Source organism: Artemia sp. Qi Xiang Cuo, chromosome 16 (assembly GCF_049724085.1).
Source record: "Artemia sp. Qi Xiang Cuo chromosome 16, ASM4972408v1, whole genome shotgun sequence".
Classification (NCBI taxonomy): Eukaryota; Metazoa; Arthropoda; class Branchiopoda; order Anostraca; family Artemiidae; genus Artemia; species Artemia sp. Qi Xiang Cuo.
The window spans coordinates 56,027,010-56,050,690 of NC_142809.1; the positions used below are offsets into that span (position 1 = coordinate 56,027,010).

General features: G+C 34.8%; 1 protein-coding gene across 1 annotated transcript in view; it reads right to left on the minus strand.

The window, feature by feature from the left end:
- Positions 1–23,681, minus strand: part of LOC148943114 (ras-specific guanine nucleotide-releasing factor 2-like) — a 441,376-nt gene that overhangs the window by 381,786 nt on the left and 35,909 nt on the right. Inside the window, exons 3-4 of the mRNA XM_089102441.1 lie at positions 13,159–13,287; positions 9,087–9,193 (exon numbers count right to left, since the gene is read on the minus strand). Of these exons, the coding sequence (XP_088958567.1) occupies positions 9,087–9,193; positions 13,159–13,287 (236 nt within the window). The remainder of the gene's footprint in view (positions 1–9,086; positions 9,194–13,158; positions 13,288–23,681) is intronic.

Sequence of the window (23,681 nt, forward strand, 5' to 3'; positions counted from 1 at the left end):
GGGTAACTTGACTAAACTTGATGAAACTTATATATTTGAGATTAGCATAAAAATCTGATTCTTTTGATGTATCTATTGGTATCAAAATTTCGTTTTTTAGAGTTTCGGTTACCATTGAGCAGGGTCGCTCCTTACTTTACAGTTCGTTACCACGAACTGTTTGATAAATTTGGGCTATAGATTTGCATTTTGGGGGAGGGTGGGGGGTAACATACAGCGAGTCTGGATGCAAAATGTGTTTGGTATGAGTACTCTGCATATTAGATAGATAGATAGAGAAGTGTATTTTAAAGCCAAATATACGGCCATAAACATAGTAAATAACATAAATGAAAGCCACAAATAATATAAACTTTGATCAGCGATCATCATAAGACACATAAATGAAACACTACATTAACCTAATAATAGTACTTAATACTTGGAATAACGGTCAGTGAAAAAGAAACACTTAACACTTTGAAAAAACAATTAAATGAAACATTACATTTACTTTATACTGGGATTATTTTTTTTTAGTTAACAAAATTTCCAGATACCTCGCAATTTTTCTGAAATTTTTTAGTGTCTACATACCTAGAAAGAATTATTTTCCGACTTCAAACGGTCCAAATACTTTACTCCCCCTATAAATACCCTAACCTCCAGAAAATATCCCCCCTCCCTGTGAAAAAGAAGGATTTCCAAATTTGAAAATTTTATTTGAGTTTTATCTTTTTAATTTCCTTAGGGGAAATGAGTTTTGGTACTTGTGTATTATGGGCAACTCACTCAAATTTACGCTGTGTAAAATTTGAGAACAAACCAGTTTCTTCGTTATTTTTTTTTCAGCTTAGCGTGAGACAAGACAAAGACAAGTGACAGAATATATGGGAAATATATAATTTGGGCTATATATTAGCACATAAGGGGGGGGGGGAGTATTTGCACAGTTTGAAGTCAGAAAACAATTCTTTCTTGGTATGACTGCTAAAAAATTACAGAAGAATAGCGAGGCATCTGGAAATTTTGTTAACTAAAAAAAAAAAAAAAAAAAAAAAAAAAAAAAAAAAAAAATCCCAGTATAAGGTAAATGTAATGTTTTGTTTAAGTGTTTTTTCCAAGTGTTTAGTGTATTTTTTTTCCATTTACTGTTTTTTCAAGTATTAAGTACTATTATTAGGTTAATGTAGTCTTTTATTTAAGTACTTTATGATGATCGCTGATAAAAGTCTATGTTATTTGTGCCTTCATTTATGTTATTTTACTATGTTCGGCTGTATATTTGGCTTTAGAATACAGTTCTCTATCTATCTATCTAATATGCAGAATACTTGTACCAAATAAATTTTGTATGCAGACCCGTTATACTTCACGCCCCCTCCCCTTAATATGCAAATATATAGCACAAATTTATTTCTAAATTAACGAAGAAACTAACGAAAAAACTGGCGTGTTCTCGAATTTCACACAGCGTAAGCTTGAGTGAGTGGCGCATAATACACAAGTAGCCTACCAAATTCCTTCCCCTTAAGGAAATAAAAAAAACTCAAATAAATTTATGAAATTGGAAAGCCTTATTTTCCACGGAGGGAGGGGGGGTATTTTCCGGGGGGATTTACTGGGGGGTATTTTCCACGGAGGAGGAGGAGGGTATTTTCGATGGGGGGGTACTTTCCGGGGGGGGGGTATTTTCCGTGGGGGATATATCCCGGAGGGTATTTTCCGGGGTATACTTTCCATGGGGGGGGGATATTTTCCGTGGGGGGTATTTTTCGCGGGGGGTATTTCCCACGGGGGTATTTTGTTTGGGGGGGGGGGGTAATCACCGGGGTTGGGGAGGGTAAACGCCAAGAACCCTCTATATGTGCACCCAAGTCGAAACCGCAAAACCATGTCAAGAATTGTACTAGCCAAAGAAAGTGAAAATATATTGTGTGGAGTCAAATGGGGGTTGAATTGCATGTGGATATGTTAAATGGGGGTTAAGTTGAATGGGGTTGAGTTGCAATGGTGTTGACTTGAACTGGTTTGAGTTGAAAAGGGGTAAGTTGCATGGGGTTGAGTGCAATGTGGGTTGGCTTAAACGGGTATTGAATTGCATGGATTTTGAATTAACAGGGCTAAGTTAAATGGAAGCTGAGTTGTATGGTGGTTAAGGTGCATGGGGCCAAGTTGAACGGGTTTCAGTTGCATGGGGTTGAGTTTTGTGGAAGTTGAGTTAAACAGGGGTTGAGTTGAATGGATTTGAATCGAAGAAGAGTTAAGTTGAATGGCGATGAGCTGAACAAGAGTTAAGTTAAACAGGTTGAACTGTGAGGGGTTGAGTTAACAGGCAATCTATTCTCAGGTTGCCATTTAAGTAATGAAGTTTATCAAGTCGAGCTTTTTTTGTCATCGTTCAATTGTACGCCGTGTGGTCAAATGGTGTAATTGCCAAAATGTGCTATGAGGCCATAACACATGCACAAACGGCCCCTTTAAGCAATGAAATACATGGTACATCATGGCAATGCCAGTTTATTTCAGGTTGTCATATTATTCTAGGGCTACATTGCCTAATTTAAAGTAATGGAACATAATGCTTATACCGTGCTAGCCGTAAAATTTTCGAGTATGTTGTGTCATGTGGCAAAAACCTTCTATACAGTGGCTATTTTAAGCAATCGGATACGTATAACATAGAAACGACATTTAAATCATCCGATCATATTATCTTGTGGCTAAGTCGTGCCAGTGGCCATAACCTAGCCTATAGCGGTCATCTCAGATAATGACATAGAATACACATCATAAAAATACCCTTTTTTTTTGTCATGATATGGCAATTATATGTGATATGCAAAGTGATATGCGAATACAAATGATACTTTAGAAAACGTAAATATATAGCAAGAAAATACAGAGCTATCGGAATCCATGCTCTAACTCTCTCAGATATCTAAAGACTTTTATGATCTTTTATTTAAATATTGGATTTTCCATATAGTTTACTTAATTTTTTGATTATTAACCACCAACAAACCCCCCTCCCTTGCTTGTGATCCTGCCTTAGCATCAAGAACGGACAAGAATAGTGATCTCTTTCGCCTTTGCTCAGGCAATTTAAAAAGTATAGATGGTCTATATTCTGTATTCTATAAACACATTTCATCTCTATATCTATACTATATATCTATATTCTATCTGTTCTTCATATGTTGTCTATTTTCTGTTTGGTTTTACGCATATTTTATTGTTTATGCTGACCGTCAAAAATCTAAACATCGACTGGACTGTATTGCAATTTAGTGATCCCAGGAAAAGATAGTATGCATTTTCTATTGTCTTTCACTATTGACTTTCTATTGTGCGTTGTTATAAACAGTGAAAATTCTTTTCACTATGTATTCTTCAAAAGCATAGAACTTGATGAATTAACCAAAAGCTTATGAGAGGGTATTGTAGAAAATATTCCAAGACAAAGACAGAAAAACAACATATGACAATAATCAAGGGATACTCTGCAAGTGGTATAGAAAAGAAGAATCACACACTGAGGGTAAAATCGCCACATTGTGACCCAGAGGTTATTAATGATTTTTGGCTCTTCAAGGGGAGATACAATAGTACAGGGACTTTTTTTTTGTGAATCTTGAGTAGGCGGCCTTAATCAGAATTTGGTCTGGCGCCAACATCTGCGAAAGGCGAGAAAATCACAGGGCAGATACACATGGCCAAGAAAACTTACTAGTGGCAAAGAATAAAGACATACAGCCATATAGATATGCCTTAAGGTTGGCCTGGTAATGCAGGGTTAAGTCACTCACCAAAGTTGGGAGTATATCAATCCCTTGTTGTATTTTGGTTGGTGGGAGAGGGGACAAAGTAGAAAGGGGTAAGGCAGATGTGGCAGATTGTGGTAAGGTGGTAAGGTGAGGTGGTATTCCTTTCATGGAAACCTAATTTGGGTCTTTAAACATTTAATTTTGATAGATTTAACATAGTTTTAAGGTATGAAGGCAACGGAATCTTGATCCCTAACTGCGAGGTGAACCTTGCATGTAAACATGTACACAAGTGGCGTTTGATGATAGTAAATTATATGTTGCTCTATGTCACTTAATACCTAGAGAAGTATTTCCGATAATATCTCTGAGGATGAATTTGGACTTCTGGCAAGCTACTGTATTGTTGTGTTATCGCATATCTGCTTTAGATGTCCTCGTCAATTTGCAAATATTTTTGTCAATCGCAAATATTTAGTTTGGCATAAGTAGTACACACTACATCGGTGACACACTGTCATCTACCCGTGCGCTAGTCATCACACATATAGAGCGTAAAATTAGAACTGCTTATCAATCAATCAATCAATCAATCAATTTATTAATACTAAAAAAAAAAACAATACAATTACAAACTTAAAATTTAAACACGCCCAAGAAGCTAAGCTTTTACCGGGCCAAAAAAACAAATAAGACAATATTATAAAGCACTAGAAAAAAAAAAAAAAAAAAAAAAATTATAAAATAGAAATTTATTAAAATAGGAGAAATAATAGTATAAAATAGGAGAATTATTTGAAATATATTGAATGAAAAAAAAAAAAAAAAAAAAAAAAAAAAAAGACATAAATTGGTTATGAATTAAAAAAAATAAGAAAAAAGGGGGAAAAAAAAAAAATGTAAATACCCACCGACAAAGTGCCTTAGCAGAAAGTGATAGAGGGACATCAGGAGGGATGGAGTTCCATAGTAAAATAGATTGATAAACAGGAGACCTCTGACCTGCTGTCGATGAACGCTTAGGTAAAATGAACCTGCGATAAGAGCTACGTAAAAAAGAAGAATACCTACCTGAGCCTGACAGAAAGAAAAACTGCTGCAGAGATGGTGGGAGTCTACCTAGAAAAGCAGAATGTGCTAAATAAAGGTAACTTTTACCCACAATACGATCCAGCGGAGCTATTTCAGTATCATTATAAAGTCAGAAGAAGGGTAAAACCGAGGTAGAAGAAAAGTAGCCTTCACTGCCCTATTTTGGGCTCTTTGAAGTGAGCAGAGAAGAGATTTATTAGTACTACCCCAGACAGAACAGCAATAAGAAAGGTAAGGAAAAATAAAAGCATAATAAAGAGAAAGCATAACATCAGGGGGAAGAAATGAGTTAACCCTATATAACAATGAAGATTGGCGGAGGACAAGGGAACGGGTATGAGTTATATGGGGTTTAAAAGAAAGAAAACAGTCAAGATACACACCAAGAAATTTCACAATAGTAGCTTGCGGTATAATATCATTCCCATAAGTCAGGATGGTTGGTTCCCCTGCGTCTCTCATACGATAAGGGTTCTAAAGTGTACAATGGCACTTTTTTGGCTGTTGAGAGTCATACCATTTGACCAGTACCAATCTTTTACTTTATCAAGAAGACCTTGAGCTAGGGAAATGGCAGATGGCAGGTCCACTGCAGCAATGAAGAAGTTACTGTCATCAGCAAAAAGTATAGGGTGCACAAGGGGATGAAGACCATCAACAAGATCATTAATATAAATTAAAAACAAAAGTGGTCCAAGCACAGAGCCCTGTGGGACACCTTTCACAATAGGCAAGGAAGAGGAAGAAGTACCATTAACCGAAACATACTAAGATCTCCCTGAGAGGTAAGACCTAAACCATTCAAGTGGGACTCCATGCACTCTAAATGAAGATAATTTAGACAAAAGAATAGAGTGAACGACCATATCAAATGCCTTAGAAAAGTCAAGAAATAGACCCAAAACACACAAGCCCTTGTCAAGATTAACACGCACAAACTCTGTTGCATCTGAAAGTGCATTCAAGGTAGAGAAACTGGGACGAAAGCCATACTGATGGTTAGTTATGAGAGAATTACCTGCAGTCGTATTAGTACTAAATACAAATGAAGAGAGTCTACAATACACTACATTTTCAACAACCTTAGAAATTACAGGAAGGAGAGAAATAGGTCTATAGTTTGAAATTAGAGATGAATCACCTTTTTAAATAAAGGTACAACATTAGCAACCTTAATTAAATAAGGAAAAACACCAGAAGAAAGAAAGAGGTTAGTTCTGTGTGAGATGGGGTTAGAAACAAACTGACCAATTTTTTTAAGAACATTACAGCTCAAACCAAAACCATCAACTGTACGGCTACTTGAAAGCTGAGAAATAATAATAGAAATTTCGGTATCACTGCATGGAAAAAGGAAAAATGACTTTTCTGCTAAGGGAAAACTACTTACTCTGCTGTAGGGTGGACTAGGAACTGAAGGAAGTGAAGTGAAATACGAATTGACGTCGCTTTCTGAAGAATTTATGTCCACAAAAGATCCATCGGCTTTCCTGTAGCGACAAGGGGGGGGACTGCTTGAGTTTCTTGCGGAAAAGAGCTTCATTAACTACAGTCCAAACCTTTCGCAAATTCCCCTTACACTCATCAATTCGACGCAAAAAATATAGCTTTTTGGCTGCACATACTGAAGAAGTAAGCACATTTTTATAAAGTTTATACTTCAAAAGATCATCCTGTGTCTTACTTTCACATGCAGCCTTAAACAGAGACGCCTTCATATGTGTAGCATTGATCAGACCTCTAGACACCCATGGACATTTAGGTATGGAATTTCTTGGCCTCTTTCTAAGAGGAAAATGCTTATCCAACAGAGCTCCCATACGACACAAAAATAAACTCGTTGCACAATCAACATCATTAGCTTCAAGAACACTAGACCAATCATTACTCTGAAGACTATGTATTAAATTAGAAATATGGGGCCACAATTTCTTCCAAGAGAAATCTTAATAGGTTTTCACTGGCTAGAATTTATAATGCTGTCGCGGTGCCACATATATTATATATAACACTATTTTGAAAACTTCTGCGTAAAGAAGATAAATTTAAAATCCGTAGAATTTTCTTCAGATATTTGAAGTTCCTGCTGCAAGTTCCACTGAGAACGAGTAATTAGCACCTGATCCGGCGATACGCAGTAACTGATCCATTTTCTGCAATTAATCAGATGCTTGACAAGCATTGTGCTAAGTTCGAGGGTAGTAGCCATCCTTGGCTTGGCTGAGATATTTCCGATAATATCTCTGAGGATAAATTTGGACTTCTGGCAAGCTACTGTATTGTTGTGTTATCGCATATCTGCTTTAGATGTCCTCGTCAATTTGCAAATATTTTCGTCAATTGCAAATATTTAGTTTTGCATAAGTAGTACACACTACATCGGTGCCGCACTGTCATCTACCCGTTCGCTAGTCATCACACATATAGAGTGTAAAATTAGAACTGCTTATGGGGCCACAATTTCTTCGAAGAGAAATCTTAATAGTTTTTCACCGGCTAGAATTTATAATGCTGTCGCGCTGCCACATCTATTACATATAACACCATTTTTGAAACTTCTGCGTAAAGAAGATAAATTTAAAATCCGTAGAATTTTTTGCGGATATTTGAAGATCATACTGCAAGTTCCACTGCATACGAATAAATAGCACCTGATCCGGCGATACGCAGTAACCGACCTAATTTATGCAATTAATCAGATGCTTGACAAGCATTGCGTTAAGTTCGATGGTAGCAGTCATCTTTGGCTACCTCTACTCTCGTCACTTTGATTGCTGTGTATTTGCTTAGTCTGTACCATTAAGTGTATGTTTTTTGTTTTTTCTTCTCTACTGTTTTTTCCATCAATTTCTGTGTTTATGATGGGTGTACAAATAAATTAAATAATTAATTAAGTACAACTTATTTGACAGTGCTACAACAACAAAAATCTCTGGAAAAATCAAGTCAATTGACCGAAAACTGGAAAATCAAAGAGATTAGCATCTGTAACTGTTTCGAAGAAATTAAGAGTTTAAAAATATGTAATTAATTTGTTGTTTTGTATGAATGTCAATGTTTCATCAGGATTATTTTAGTTTATCTGCTGATGATGGTCAATGTATACGTGACAGAAATTTTCAAAGATTTTGTTGTTGTTTACTGTCAAATAAAAGGATTTGTTCCTATTCAACTGTTAGTTGTAAAACTAAGGATTTTGCTTTACTTTTATAAGTTCATTTATCTTCAGATTCTTTATATGATTGCTTCAAAAGTATGTAAATACGAGTTTTTTCATGTAAGACAAAATTCCAGACATGTATCCAGCGAGCTACTGCAACGTGAAGATCTCTCTCTTCAATTTTATAGGTTACTTTTTCTTTTTTTAGATCGACCTCCTTTCCTCTGAGTGACGACGAAACTTTAAAAAAAAATTAAAAAAACTAGTTTTTAACTTTAAACGTCACCTTAACTTTATTTGTTAATTAGCAGCCAAGCCAAACAGAGGTCAAGTCACCATATACTAACAAAAAAAAATCACAAAAAACCAGCAACATTCTTATACAAAAAGGTCTTTTACCCACAGGAGGCCAATATTACAGTTGGTGTTCCTTACACTATTTTAACTATATTCATGGTATTGACTCATAGGCAAGTCTATAGCTCGGTTTTGCGGGGTTCCCATGGCGTCAATAAAGTTAATAAAGCTGTTCACAAAGTTCATAAACTGTTTTCTTCGTATAACTTTGTTGACTTCATTGCTGTCGGGAAAAAGTTGAACTTTATTTAACTTTTTAAGAAAGTTTATAAAGCTCCACCAATCGTAGAGGATGTATGGAAAATTTCAAATAGACCGCACAAATAGTTGTCTACGTATATAATAGTGTATGCTTGTTTAAATATTTTAGGCCCTACCTGGTAAAATAATAAGGGTTAGACAAAACAAATATTCATCTAAGCCTTACTTATTACAGGGGAAAAAATGCTCAAGAAAACGATGGTCTCAGCTCCACGTCTGATTGATTCAGTTATTGCTATGAAAAAAATTGCTGAAAAGTCAAAAGGTGACATTCTTGTGTGAGCGGGACAAACTTTATGGTGCACAATTCCATGAAAAACATTATTAACTTTGATGACATCGAGGGAGCCCTGCATTTGAGGTGCAATGTTTTCCCGTAAGCTCCAAGTATACATTATAATAATCCCTGTTGACTGTCATATATGTTTAACTCCAAGATGAAACTCAAGAAAAAAATCTAGTGCACTTACCTAGCTTGGCGGACAGCTTCGATCCAAGCTTTGCAATCACTCTCTGTGTCAGCCCTAAGTTCGTATTGTCGCTGGTTTTCACGTCTATATGTAACAGCAAAGCAGTACTAAATAGAGGAGGACAAAATATAATCATTTATAATCGTATTAAACTTACGTATAGTGTTTTTTTTTTCTTATTTTTTCAGTATCTTATTATTATTATTGTTTATTTCTAACCAACACTATACAGATGTACAATACGCGGAGTATCACAAAGGAAAACACATGAAAATGTAACGCAAATCAATATAGAAATCAATAAATACCAGTTACAGAGTAACACATAAAATTAAAAAAAAACTAAAACAAAAGAGAAACAACATACAAGGAGGGGAAAAAGAAGAAGAGAAAAAAGCTCCCAACTTACAGAATATAATAAGCAGTAACATACAGAAATATGGACACAAGCTGGTATTATTCTTATGATTATTTGATTTTTACTCACTCTTTACAGTACTAAAAAATGTGGCGTGACCAAAGAGAGAAAATAAAAACAAATTAAGAAAAAAAACAAATATGTATATAGCAACGAAAAAAAACGAACTGGCAGACGAGAAAGAAAAATGGATAACTCATTAAGTAAGATGAAACGTTTTCACATACTTTCTAAATCTACCGTATGAGGAAAACTTTTGCGAATGCATGGATGAAATAATTGCACATTTTCAAAAGAAAAGCAACATAGAAAAAAACATAAAAAAAGGATCAATGCAAAAAGGAAGAGATATGAAGGAGAAAATTATACGCAAAAATTAAGATAGAATGTCTTCTCACACTCCCTATGAGTAAAATTTTTGTATATTCAGAAAGTGAACTGTTGCACCTTATAAAAAAAAAAAACAAAAAAAAAAAAGAAAACAAACGTACAAAACAGTAGAAAAGACAAAAAGGCATAAATAGAGGGAAATAAATTATAAGACTAAAACCCAATTAATATTGTTTCAAATGTATTTTTTTTTTTTTTAAATAAAAAATTCAAAAAACCAGACTTGCTTTAACTTCTCATAATCAGGTTTCATAAGAGTTTTTTGTTAGCATCACTACATTTGAAATGGTGCGTTTTATTCATATATTCGTAAACTCTTTAGCAAGAGCTCAATATCTTATCATAAAATATCCAGCTAAGTTTTAAATTTACCAAGTAAAGTCTAGCAAAAAAACTTATTTCCGACATTTTGGTCATCCCTGCTAAAATTATCTTTGAAAAGCGTAGATTCTAACAGAAAATTACTCCATTTTTCATTTCTAATCTGTAATGGTAAAAATCACAGAACAAGCTACATCTGTTTGTAATCTGTTTTGTAACCAGTGTAAATGAGAAAACTTTGGTTTTCTGCCTCCTGCTAAGTTCTAGATATTGCAACCATTCTCTATAATTTTCTGTATTTTCAAGAAACTTGGCAACAAAAAAAAAAAAAAAAAAAACCAGGAAACTGCTCTAAAACATTTAGTTGAACACTCCACATTTAGGAATGATATAAGTAAGTAATCAAAATGTTTTAAAGTAGTTTTCATAATTTTGTAGTGTTTCTTTCTTGGGAGTGGAAGTACTGTACTGAAAGTACTATTTTGTGGCGTGGAACAACAATTTCAGCCTAGAGAATACCAAAATTGTAACAAGTGAACATACAGGGAAATTCAATTAAAGTCAACATGTTGAGGGACTACATATTAAAATCAGTTAAAATCAATCAAGGGATTACATTTTGAGGTTTCCATTTTCAGAGGCTGTAATACCACATGTTGGTGCGGTAATACCCTGTTTTAGACGGGTTAAACAGGGTTACATTCTATCCCCACTTATTTGGATCATTTTGATGGACGTTGTCCTAAGCCACACGGCCAAGACTATGGGAGAGCATGAAATCAAATGGGGAGGTAAAACTCACCTAGACTGAGATTATGCTCAATATTTGTGTGACCGTATGCGCGAGACCGTTTGTGTGACCCGTTTGCAAAATGAATGATATTTTGGTGGTTTTGAGAGTTCAGTGTGCAAGAGTAGGTTTGAAAATAAACGTTACGAAGACTAATTCGGTTCAACCAGGAATAAATGAAAGGGAAGAGGTGATGGTGGGTAGCAAGAATACCTCACCAAAATACCTCACCTTCCTCACCCTACTAGAATGACTCACCCCCTGGTTTTTGCGAAGTCTCATAAGTCATATATTTTGACTTCATTGAGGTCCCAGGTGCTCAATTCTGAGGCAGTTGAAGTTGTATTTCCTTCTCCTGGAAACACTTTTGCATTTTCAAACTTCTCGGTTCAAACTCAACTTCAATTGTAAAAATCAAATACCGAATTCACTTGTAAACAGAATAGAGTTGTTTTATTTTATTGTTTAATTTTCTAATGTAGTTTTTCAGTAGAGTCGTTTAAATTAGACCAGGTTTATAGGGACTAGTCTGGCAACCTAGCAACTGACCTTAAAAATCTGTTTGTGCTCACATCTGATGGTTCAGTAGTCTGGTATAATTCAACTGAAGCCTTACAAAATAAAATGAATAAAATGAAGCCCACCTTTCACCACCAGGTTGGTCTTTTAAATCGAACTTCTCAAGATATACTCTCAAGATATGGTTCAGTAGTCTGGTATGATTCAACTGAAGCCTTACAAAATAAAATGAATAAAATGAAGCCCACCTTTCACCACCAGGTTGGTCTCTTAAATCGAACTTCTCAAGATATACTTTCCGCAGCTTGGTTTCCACCAAAAAGCAAGGAAGATGGGTTCTATAGAAGGAGAACGGCAGAAAGAGATTTTCGGACTATAGCATTCAGCTCCACATTCACTCATTTCGATTTTCAACAGTATTTAACTTACATTTGTTCATTTTATTAAATCTTTCCCATTATATAACTGAAATTCATTTCATTGATATAAAAGGTGAATTAGGCTAATAAATCCTGTGATTGTTCCCATTTGGGAGCATCTAGAAAGTCAATGAAAAAAATGCAAATGATTCTCAATGGATGAAGAAGAAGATTCTAGAAGGGCATAATTTTACATTTACTGTATCTAGCGCCTAGCATGCTAAGGCTCCCGTTTATTTTCAATTGGAAAAATACTTTTTTTTTAAGCTAACATGGACAAGGATAATTTGTTATTTTATTATCCTATGTCAAAATATTTGAAAAAGCTATGTCCTAGAAAGTGGGATTGGCCCACATTTTTTGTATAGCTTACTGTTTGAGATACGGTCAGTCAGTCAGGTACCCAAAACAATCCGTAGACTATTTCTCTAGAAACCTTCTAGCAAATCCTCCACCGTGTTTTGGAGTGTTCACGCTTCAGAATCATTCCTGACCACTGTCATCAGCCTCCACTATTCTAATCCTGGTCGGCAGATATATCTTTCTACTATTCCATACTTTTTTACCTATGAAAAAACTCCCTGCGCCTTGGCTATTCTACTTTAACATCTTCACTGCACCCACCATCTTTACTTATAATATTACCTTGGTAAGTGAAGTTGTCGACTTGATCGATGTTCTCTTAACCCAACATTGCCTCTCTACCTTCACTTATCCTAGTCTTTGTGACTTAGTCTTCTTAACATTAATTTTAAAATTTATTCTTGGACCCTAAACTTGCAAAACCTCCAAAACTTCCTTCATTTTGCTAATATTCTTATCTGCGATGCTTAAGATATTAATAGATAAATTCCATAGAAAATATTGCTTCATTAAAAAGATGTTTTTTTCTGCCAAAGATATCTTAACGACGTAAGGCACTTGATAATACGGTCTGCTCAACGATGGTTTCCAGGCCACAAATGACCCTGAGCATGTGACAGAAAACAACTAAGGTGGATCATATCGCTAATGAACAACTTCGTTTTTAAATTTTTTTCTTTGAATTATTGTCCAATTTCTTTGTTATGAAGTCAAAGGTTAAGGATACGAATACCAACTATAAATATATGGTTTATTTTCTGCTTATTTTTGAAACCATGTTTATATAAGTAATAGTTTTAAGGGGCTTAAAGTTCTCCGCAATAATTTCGACGAAAATTGCAAATAACTTACCATTTTCTCAGAAGCAGGCTTTGATGTTTTAGATCCAGTTATAATTAATCGATCACAGTAACTCCCTTCCAGAAATATCACACCTGAAGGTCTTAAAGAATGCTCTATCTCCGAATAGAACAATAAATTCTAGAAAGAGAAAACAAGCTAATAGATATTCCACCAAAAGTTTGAAGTTGCCAAATAAATTTTTTCTTATTTTTAGGGTATGAAATCTACGCCATCTTTTGTTTTTTTGTCACTTTCTACATGTTATATAACACCTAGCACTTCAGGAATTATTACACCTGAAGGTCTTAAAGACTGTTCTGTATCCGAATAGAAAAATAAATTCTAGAAAGACAAAACAAGCTCATAAATTTTACGCCAAAAGTTGTAAGCTGCATTGTCAAATGAATTTTTCTCCTTTTTTAGGGTATGAGAACTATGTAGTTTTTTGTTTTGTCACTTTTTACGTATTATATCACACTTGGCACTTCCAGAAATATCACGCTTTAAGGTCCTAGCGAATGCGTTATTTCCGAATAGAACAATAAATTCTAGAAAGAGAAAACAAGCTAATAGATATTCCGCCGAAAGTTTTAAGTGGCACTGTCAAAATTTTTTTTCCTGTTTTTAGGGTATGAGCCATCTTTCTAAGCCATCTTTTGTTATTTTGTCACTTTTTACATGTTATATAATACTTAGCACTTCAAGAACTATCACGAAATCAATAGGAATTCCAAATAGGGATAGGTCCTTTTATTAAACAGTGAAACGAAAATATAAAAACAAAGACTCTAAATATTTCGATGACACAGTAGGTCATCATCATCAGTAGAGTTACTAATATATCAAAATTAAAACAAACTGCTTTTATACTAAACAAAATCATCACTTCCGGGTTAAAGCAAGTTACCGGTCCAATGACTTAAAAAGTTCACTAACTGTTCTTGAATTTTTTAATGCTGCGTTGAGTAAAGGTGGTACATTTTATTTCATTTTTAATTAGAAGAATATTGAACACAGCATTATAAGACTCAAGAACAGTTAGTGAACTTTCTAAGTCATTGGACCGGTAACCTGCTTTGACCTGCAATTTCGAAGAAAATTGTACCACCTTTACTCAACGCAGTATTTAAAAATTCCAGAATTATTACACCTGAAGGTCTTGATAACTGCTCTGTATCCGAATAGAAAAATTAATTCTAGAAAAAAAAAACAAGATCACAAATTTTGCGCCAAAAGTTTTAAGTTGCACTGTCAAATATTTTTTTCTCTGTTTTTAGGGTATGAAATCTACGAGGTTTAATGGTTTTTTGTCACTTTTTACATGTTATATAACAATTAGCACTTCCAGAACTGTTACACCTGAAGGTTCTGAAGACTGCTCTGTATCTGAATAGAAAAATAAATTTTAGAAACACAAAACAAGCTCATAAATTTTGTGCCAAAATTTGTAAGTTGCACTGTCAAATAAATTCTTTCCTGTTTTTAGGGTATGAAATCTACGCCATCTTTTGTTTTTTTTTCACTTTTTACATGTTATATAACAATTAGCACTTCCAGAACTATTACACCTGAAGGTCTTGAAGACTGCTCTGTATCCGAATAGCAAAATAAATTCCAGAAAGACAAAACGAGCTCCTAAATTTTGCGCCAAAAGTTGTAAGTTGCACATTCAAATAAATTTTTTCCTGTTTTTAGGGTATGAAATCTACGCCATCTTTTGTTTTTTTGTCAGTTTTTACATCTTATATAACAATTAGCACTTCCAGAACTATTACAACTGAAGTTCTTGAAGACTGCTCTGTATTCGAATAGAAAAATAAATTCTAGAAGGACACAACAAGCTCATAAATTTTGCACCAAAAGTTGTAAGCTGCATTGTCAAATGAATTTGTCTCCTTTTTTAGGGTATGAGATCTATGTAATTTTTTGGTTTTGTCATTTTTTACGTTTTATGTCTTACTTCGCACTTCCAGAAATATCCCACTGTAAGGTCCTAACGAATGCGTTATTTCCGAATAGAACAATAGATTCTAGAAAACAAAACAAGCTAATAAGTTTTTCTCCATAAGCTCTAAGCTGCGTTGTCAAGTCAATATTGCTCCTGTGCTCAGGGTATTAGATCTACGTAATTTTGGGTGTTTGTCATTTTTCATACATTATAGATTGTGATTATATTAATAATCATCACCATCATCATTTTATTTATGACCCCTCACAAAAAAATTTGGCTGGACCCAGAAAAGATAGAGTGAAAATCAAGAAAAACAAAAAAGAAGCAACAGAAGGAAAAATGATGCTTCAACAACTACGAATAAGAGACACACAGAAATGACCAAAGATGGAAATACTCCTTACATTCCGTAAAAAAAAAATAACGAATACGCTTCTCAATAACCCCAGCTGGGTATACCAGTCTATACTTTTTCTAAAGTAAAGAGATGCTCATTCATGTTGGCAGTTCCGTCAAATACTCTGCGAATTTAAAATAAAGACGGTGAACTTGTTTTCTCTTTTTATGTAAGTCTAATAAAAACTAAAAAAAAAAAAAATTAGTGAGGAGATTACCCAAAATTATCGATCCAATAAAGCAGAACTGAGATAATATTGAATTCTTTAACGGAATGAATGTTGAATAAATCAATACCAACTAATATACTTATGTTAAGTAAACTAATCCAATATTTCACTTTTGATCTATCAGATATTACGAACCAAAAAAAAAAAAAAATCTAAGTTGTTGTGATGGATGGCTTTATTAAAGTGCTCATAGCCAAAAGCACTTTCTCACAATGTACGGTCTGGATAATTTTGGGTTATTCGAAAAATTGATCTACCTTAACTTTTAATGAGAAAGTTTACACCTTTTCAGTATTATATACCTTACTTAGACAGACAACTTTACCTAGACAGACAATCTCTGTTAACCTTAAACTGGTAGGGTGGGGTATCTCAGACCCCAGCTCTAGGTTTTTTGTCCATCTCATACTACTGGGTCCTGCTAGGAGGCTGATATCTCGTGTATTCTTCGGATCAGCTGATTTCTAAACTTTGGCAAAAGAACATCTCGAAATCGCTTACAGATACGTAGATACAGGGCTCTTGGGTCCAAAAGACCACACCCTGCAGTTTGTGTAACTTTTGTGTGCTTAAGCAGAGATATCAACTTTAGTTTTTAAGAGCTTTTTATTGAATATTACTTTCATTTCAACTTGTTTAAGTGTCCTACGTTCGAAAGGAAAATATGTTCGTTTTTACCAGACAATTTTTAGTTCGTTTCTTTGGGTAATTCCAATTTTGTTTGGTTTTAAGAGCTGGAAAGGAACACTTATAGCTAGAATCTGGTCTCCTATCAAACTACTGATAAACTGGAGCAGTGCAACAAACAAGCCGATGACTTCTTTCAGAGGAGGCACGAGGGCCTGCAATCTGTTATGCACTTTTCAGGTCTGAAAGATCACGTGAGGAAACCAAGACCTAAAAACCCTTTAAAAGGCATGGGACCTTTTCATCACAGTCGGGATTCTTAAGAACATCGTCCTTCACACAAATATCAAAACTGACGAGCACCGCCTGCATTTTAACTTTAGCATTGAATATAAGCAAACGTACCAGAAACTTGTCGACTTCATAGAGATGTGAGACTTTTTAGGTCTTCTGTATCTCTCTAGAGTATTCAAATCGGACAGTGAAGATTGCGAAGGTACCTTTGCAGCTGATCAAACTGGGTGGGACTTTTTCTATGCTATTAAAAGCCTGAAGCGATTCCAATATCTGGAAAACTGTCTTCACCTCGATAATAGGCACATATGTCACGAAAGAGGTGGACCTCTAGCTCCCATCAAAGAGGTTTTTGACCTCTTCATCACAAACTGCAAAGCAACATACTCGCCAGGTGATTAGTTGATGATTGATGAAACTCTAATTGTATTGAGAGGATGGTGAAAATTTCAGAAGTAAATTTGTTCTAAATCGAACAATTATTGAATTATGATTCAGTATCTAGCGGTCTCGAAGACATTTTATATATCTAATGTCTTTGTCTACACTGGAAAGGAAACGTCTATAGTTGAAATCAATAAGAATTCAGTTTCAACGCCAACATGACCCTTGTCGATCACTTGAAGAGCTCAAACCCCAACATCAGAGCCTGCAACTGGCTCACGCCCACAGAGCTCATTGAAAAGTTCAGACCTTCAGGAACGGCCAGCGTAGGTACGGTGAAAAATATGTAAGAGAAACTAACACTCTTTCCTGGGTAGTTATACAAGGGAACCCAACTCATTCATCTTCGTATCTAGAGACTTGGTGTCTGAACCTGGTGTCGCCTATTCCAAAGAAAAAAGCAGTCATTCTTGCATTGTCGATCTACTTTTCAGCAACGATTGAATATGAGACTAGTAAACCAGAGATCATCATGACGTACAACGAAACAAATAAAATGGACTCTATAGACCAAAAGGGGTCTACTTACACGATTAGCCGCCACACGAGACGATGGTTGACGGAGATGTGGCATGTGATCATAGGCATAGCTGGAGTCAATGCCAAGGTCATTATGAGCTACCAGCACCTCAAGAAAAACTTGATCCGAAGAAAAATGCTGATAGAACTTGGACGATGCCTCATTGACCAGCAACTAAAAACTATAGTAACCCTCCAAAGGATCTTATGAGAAACGCGTAATCTAATCAATAACCATACATGTCATTCAGATGGGAATGTCCCTCAAGCGTCTTCGTCAGGGTCCAATGACCGAAGAGCTCGTTTCATCATTTGCCCCTTAAGAAAGGACAGAAAATCCAAGTATACCTGCAGTTCGTGCCAAAAAAATGTATGTACGGAACATGCCAAGTCCCCATGCCCCAAATGCGAATAGTGGAATGACTTTTGGGTTTTACTGTTTTTAACTGATATATATATATGAATTTGTTGTAAGTGAAATTGCGACAAATTTACAAAATTATTTTTCGCGAAGTTTTAAAAAGTAGGTTCCCGCAGACCCTACCCGGCAGTTAGTGTGACTTATTTCACCTTGTCTTTCTGGCTAATTATAGTAGCACAGCAGCTATTGAAGTATTATGTAAAAACTAAAGCCTTGGGCCTCAGAGATTTGTGTCTTAGAAGGCACCCTTAGAATTGACCAAGAGTCTCAAGCTTGACATGATGACTTGACTTAACACTATTGCTCAGCAGAGTCACCACCACAAAGGAGGATAGTTGACCGTGCAATGAATTTCCTCCAAGTGCCCCTGTTCAGGGCTAATGATAGGGTCTCATTTGGGTTGATATTGCGGCAGTGACGGTAATGATATGTTATATATGATGCATGACTTCCCTCAAAGACCATGCCAGTTATTTCCATGGTTTGAAATCAGTAATGATCTTTGTGGGGGTACTTGGAACGAGGAGGAGTAGGTGGCTGTACTACCACAAGAAAGGGGATAATATTTGAGCATATAGATTGGTTTCTTCCAGTTGATCTGCCGCCCAGCTCTGTGAAATGTGGAAAAGAGTAAATTGAGTGCAGACATAAGTTGGTCGTGATTATTGGTAATGACAGCTACGTCATCCAAAAAGGTAATATCACACGGACTGCTCTTGGCATAACCGGTACTGAAAGAGGGGGGGGGGAGAGACAAGGTGGATCTCATCTGGTTATTGTTGATGAACATATTGATGTCATTAGGTTGATGACAATATGGTTGTGGCAGCACGGATGTAGCAGCTTATCTTTGTTGTAGGCTTCAACATTTCTTGCTTTTCTGTATAGCATTCCCCCTTTTCACTCGTGTATGCTGAACGATGCTGCAACAATATAATAAAGATCGATAATGATACTGGCCACTTTAGTGTTCTTCAATATTAGTAAGTAGGAAAAGGATGTGAGCACTCTTTGGATAACCTCTCTTTCTTAATTTGAATGGCTGCCACATCAATACGAGTTTTACTACCTATGTTCTTAAAATTTTAAGATCGATCATTTCTTCATTGTTTATCAATTTGGACCAAGATCTGTAACTTACTTGCTGTTATATTCATGAAAAGTTCCATTCATGCTGGGAATTTAAACAAGTCATATCCTTGGTTGCCTAATTCTATAAGCTATAAATTAACAGGTATTCTGTATGCGGAGGATTCGATATATTTCAGAATGGAAGAAACCCTGCTATTGAAAATCATCTTACACCCATCATGTGATCTAAAAGTTCGTATATTGATATTGATTTTCACATTATTAAGGCTTGAACCTGAACCCTAAGGAGTCCCTTGGACACGGTCTTGCAAATGAGACTGATTTTTAAAGTGGTACTGAAGCAAGAGCTTGACTTCTTAAAATCTACAAGAGAACAACCCTTATTGGGGAACATAGGTACACAGGGAGAATGTATTTATAGGAAAGTTTATAGGAATAAAAGTTTATAGAAGATTGCATTTAGGAAGGTTATAAGTATGCCAGGCTAAGTATTTTTGGGATTTTTTGAGTTGTTTTCAGGATTCTATTGGATCTAACTCTAGAATTGGAGATGTTGAGAAAGAAGATCCTCTTAGACAACATTTTTTTGTTTTACAAGGGAAAGCACTGGTAGCCCTTCATTAAATCCTGTAAAAAAAAATCCTTCCCCCATAAAATCACAAGTTTGATGGTCTGTCTTGTATTTAGTTATATCTTCTGGCGTAAATACATAATTATATAGTAGTTCAATAAATGAATTTTAAGGACGTTGATGTATCAGAATCAAAAGAAATTTGGCGAAGTGCAGAGCCGAATCACAAATTTTTTGGACTATCCGAGTCTTTAAAGCCCTAAAAAAGTTACTAAATATTTAAAAAAATGATGAATAATATGTAATAGCTACCTTAGCATTTAAATACACTTATTTTAATACTGTCAAAGATCTAGAGAAGATGCAAAGAACTTGTTTTTTCCTCATCATTGACATCACTATTGTATATTGATATTTGTATTAGTTAAATCGCTATTTTATATATCGGACAAGGCCTTTCTTATGAATTGCATTGCTATTCGACATATTCGACATTGCTATTTTCATGATTTAAATTGCTATTTGATGCGTCGGATATGGTCATTCTTATGATTTACACCACGTTCCAATTTATTCAACACTGCTTTCTATATATCTCGACAGCTGATTTACATTGTTATTCGATACATTCGACATTGCTATATTTGTGATATAAATCTCTAGTTAACATATTTAATATCACTACTCTTATAATTTCCATTGCTTTTCGATATATTGGATATTGCTTTCAATGTATCTCGACATCTGATTCACGTCTTTATTGGTTATATTTGACATCGCTATTCTTGAGATTTATATCGTGATTTATAATATTCGACATCGCTTCTCTTATGGTTACGTCAATAGTAGATATATTCGATATCTTTATTCTTATAATTTACATCGCTATTTAAATATATTCGGTATCGCTTCTGTTATGACTTAAATTCCTATTTCATATTCGATGTCGCTTCTCTTATAATTTACATCGATGTTCGATATATTCGACATCTATTCTATTATGCTTTAAATCGACGTTCAATATACTAGACGTCACTATTCTTATGATTTAAAACTTAAACTGAGATTTACATTGTTTGTGTCACTATTTGACTTGCATTGTCATTATTTGACTTGCGTCGCTATTCTTATGATATACAAATTAAACCGGAATTTACACTGCTTGCGTCACTATTTTACGTACATCGCTGTTTGATGTGTTCAACGATGCTATTCCAATAAATCAAATCGGTATTCAATACATTTGATATCGCTATTCTTATGATTTACAGATTAAACCAGAATTAACTTCGCTTGTATCACTATTTGACTTTCATCACCGTTCGATATATTCAACGATGCTATTCCTATAAATCACATCGGTAGTTGATATATATGATAACGATGTTCTTATGATTTACAAATTAAACCGGAATTTACATCGCTTGTACCACTATTTGCAAAATTGCTGTTCGATGTGTTCAACGATGCTATTCTTACAAATCACATCGGTAGTCAATACATTTTATATCATTCTTATCATTTACAAATTAAACCGGAATTTACACCGCTTGTATCACTATTTGACTTTCATCACCGTTTGGTATATTCAACGATGCCATTGTTATAAATCACATCGGTATTTGATATATATGATATCGATATTCTTATGATTTACAAATTAAACTAGAATTTACATCGCTTGTATCACTACTTGACGTACATCGCTATTCGATGTTTTCAACGATGCTATTCCTATAAATTACATCGGTAGTCAATGCAATTGATATTGCTATTCTTATGATTTACATATTAAACCAGAATACACATTGCTTGTATCACTATTTGACGTACATCACTGTTCGATGTGTTCAATGATATTATTCTGTTATTCTTATAAATCACATTGGTGATTTATACATTTATATTCGAAAATATTCGGTGATTTATTCGAAAATACATTTTCGAAGCCCTTTTTGAAAGAGTTATTAAATGGTATGATGTAAATTATCTTGCCTTAAATGTCGGGAAACCCTTTTTTCTCATTTTCTCCAGAGTCTCAAAGGCTTTCCCTGACTTAAATGAAATACACGTATCAAGAGGTTCTCCAAGTAGAGCTAATGATCGTTTGTTGCGTTCGATTCCTAGGCGTCTTGCTTGACAAAAATCTTTCTTTCAGGCATCATATTGACCTGATTAAAATGAAAGTCTCCAGGAGTCTTGGAATCCTTAGAAAGCTCAAATATATATTTCCATGGTCGATTCTTAGAATCTTGTTCTACAGCCTACTTCAGTCTTATGTTTCATATTGCTCTATTATTTGGATGTCAACTTTTCCCTCGTCTCTGATACCACTTTCAAAACTTTATGATAAAGCAAGGACTCTTATTAAGGAAACTAACCGATCTTCACTTAAACCCTTGCTTGATTTGAAATTTCTTTCTTGTTCTTCTTTCATTTTTTTACAGTTGCACGGCCATCTTCCTGCTGCTATATGTAATAACACATCTTTTGATTCTGATCAATCTACTTATCATCTCCACAATTCCAGTGATTTACAAATTTTTCATACTCCATCAGTGAGGACTTACTTCAACCCTCTGACAACTTGCAACAGGATTTGGAACACGCTCCCTGTGTCTGCACGAAGCTGCCCTCGTTTGGTATGTTCAAAAATTACTTTAGAGAATTTCTAGTTAGTAATTAAGTTTTTTTTGGTTTCCATTGGAGTTGATGTCTCTGCATTGAATTGGATATATATTTGAGTTAGTGAAATCATGCGCTACCCCCTGCCTAGCTTGTCATTTTCGGGATTATTAAGGTGGGCGACTGGATTTTTTTGTATTTTGTTTATATTTTTTTGTGTTTTTCTCCCCTGTTCTTTCTCGGCCATGAAGCCTTGCGGGGGATATTTTGTTGAAGCAGTTTTTGTTTATGATTTTGATTGTTAAATAAAGAACTCAGAACTCAGAATTTGATATCGCCAATCTTATGATCTGAAAATTAAACCGAAATTTAGTTTGCTTGAATCACTATTTGACATAAATCGCTGTTCAAGCTGTTCAACGATGCTTTTCTTATAAATCATATTGGTAGTCAATACAATTGCTATCGCTATTCTTATGATTTAAAAATTGAATTATAATTTACAATGCTTGTATCACTATTTGACCTACACCGCTGTTCGATGTGTTCAACGATGTTATTCTTATAAATCACATATATTCTTATATTCTTATAAACCTTATAATTCAAAAATTACATTAGAGAATTTCTAGCTAGCAAATAAGTTTTTTCCGGCTTCCCATGAAGTTGATGTCTCTGGATTGAGTTGAGTATTTATTTGAGTTGGTAAAATCATGCGCTATCCCCTGCCTAGCTTGTCATTCTGAGGATTATTAAGGTAGGCGACTGGATTTTTTTGGATTTTGCTTATATTTTTTTTTGTGTTGGTATTTTTTTTCCCCTGTTCTTTCCGAGCCATGGAGCCTTACGGGGGAGATTTTGTTGAAGTAGTTTTTGTTTATGATTTTGATTGTTAAATAAAGACCTCAAAACTCAGAATTTGATATCGCCAATCTTATGATCTACAAATTAAACCGGAATTTACTTTGCTTGTATCACTATTTGACGTAAACCACTGTTCGATGTGTTTAACGATGCTATTCTTATATATCACATTGGTATTCAATACATTTGATATCGCTAACCTTATGATTTACAAATTAAACAGGAATTTACATCGCTTGTATCACTATTTGACGTACATCACTGTTCGATGTGCTCAGCAATAAATCACATCGGTAGTCAGTACATTCGATATAGCTATTCTTATGATTTACAAATTAAACCAGAATTTGCATTGCTTGTATCACTATTTGACGTACATCGCTGTTTGATGTGTTCAACGATGCTATTCTTATAAATCACATCTGTAGTCAATACATTTGAAATCGCCATTCTTATGATTTACAAATTAAACCAAAATTTACATCGCTTGTATCACTA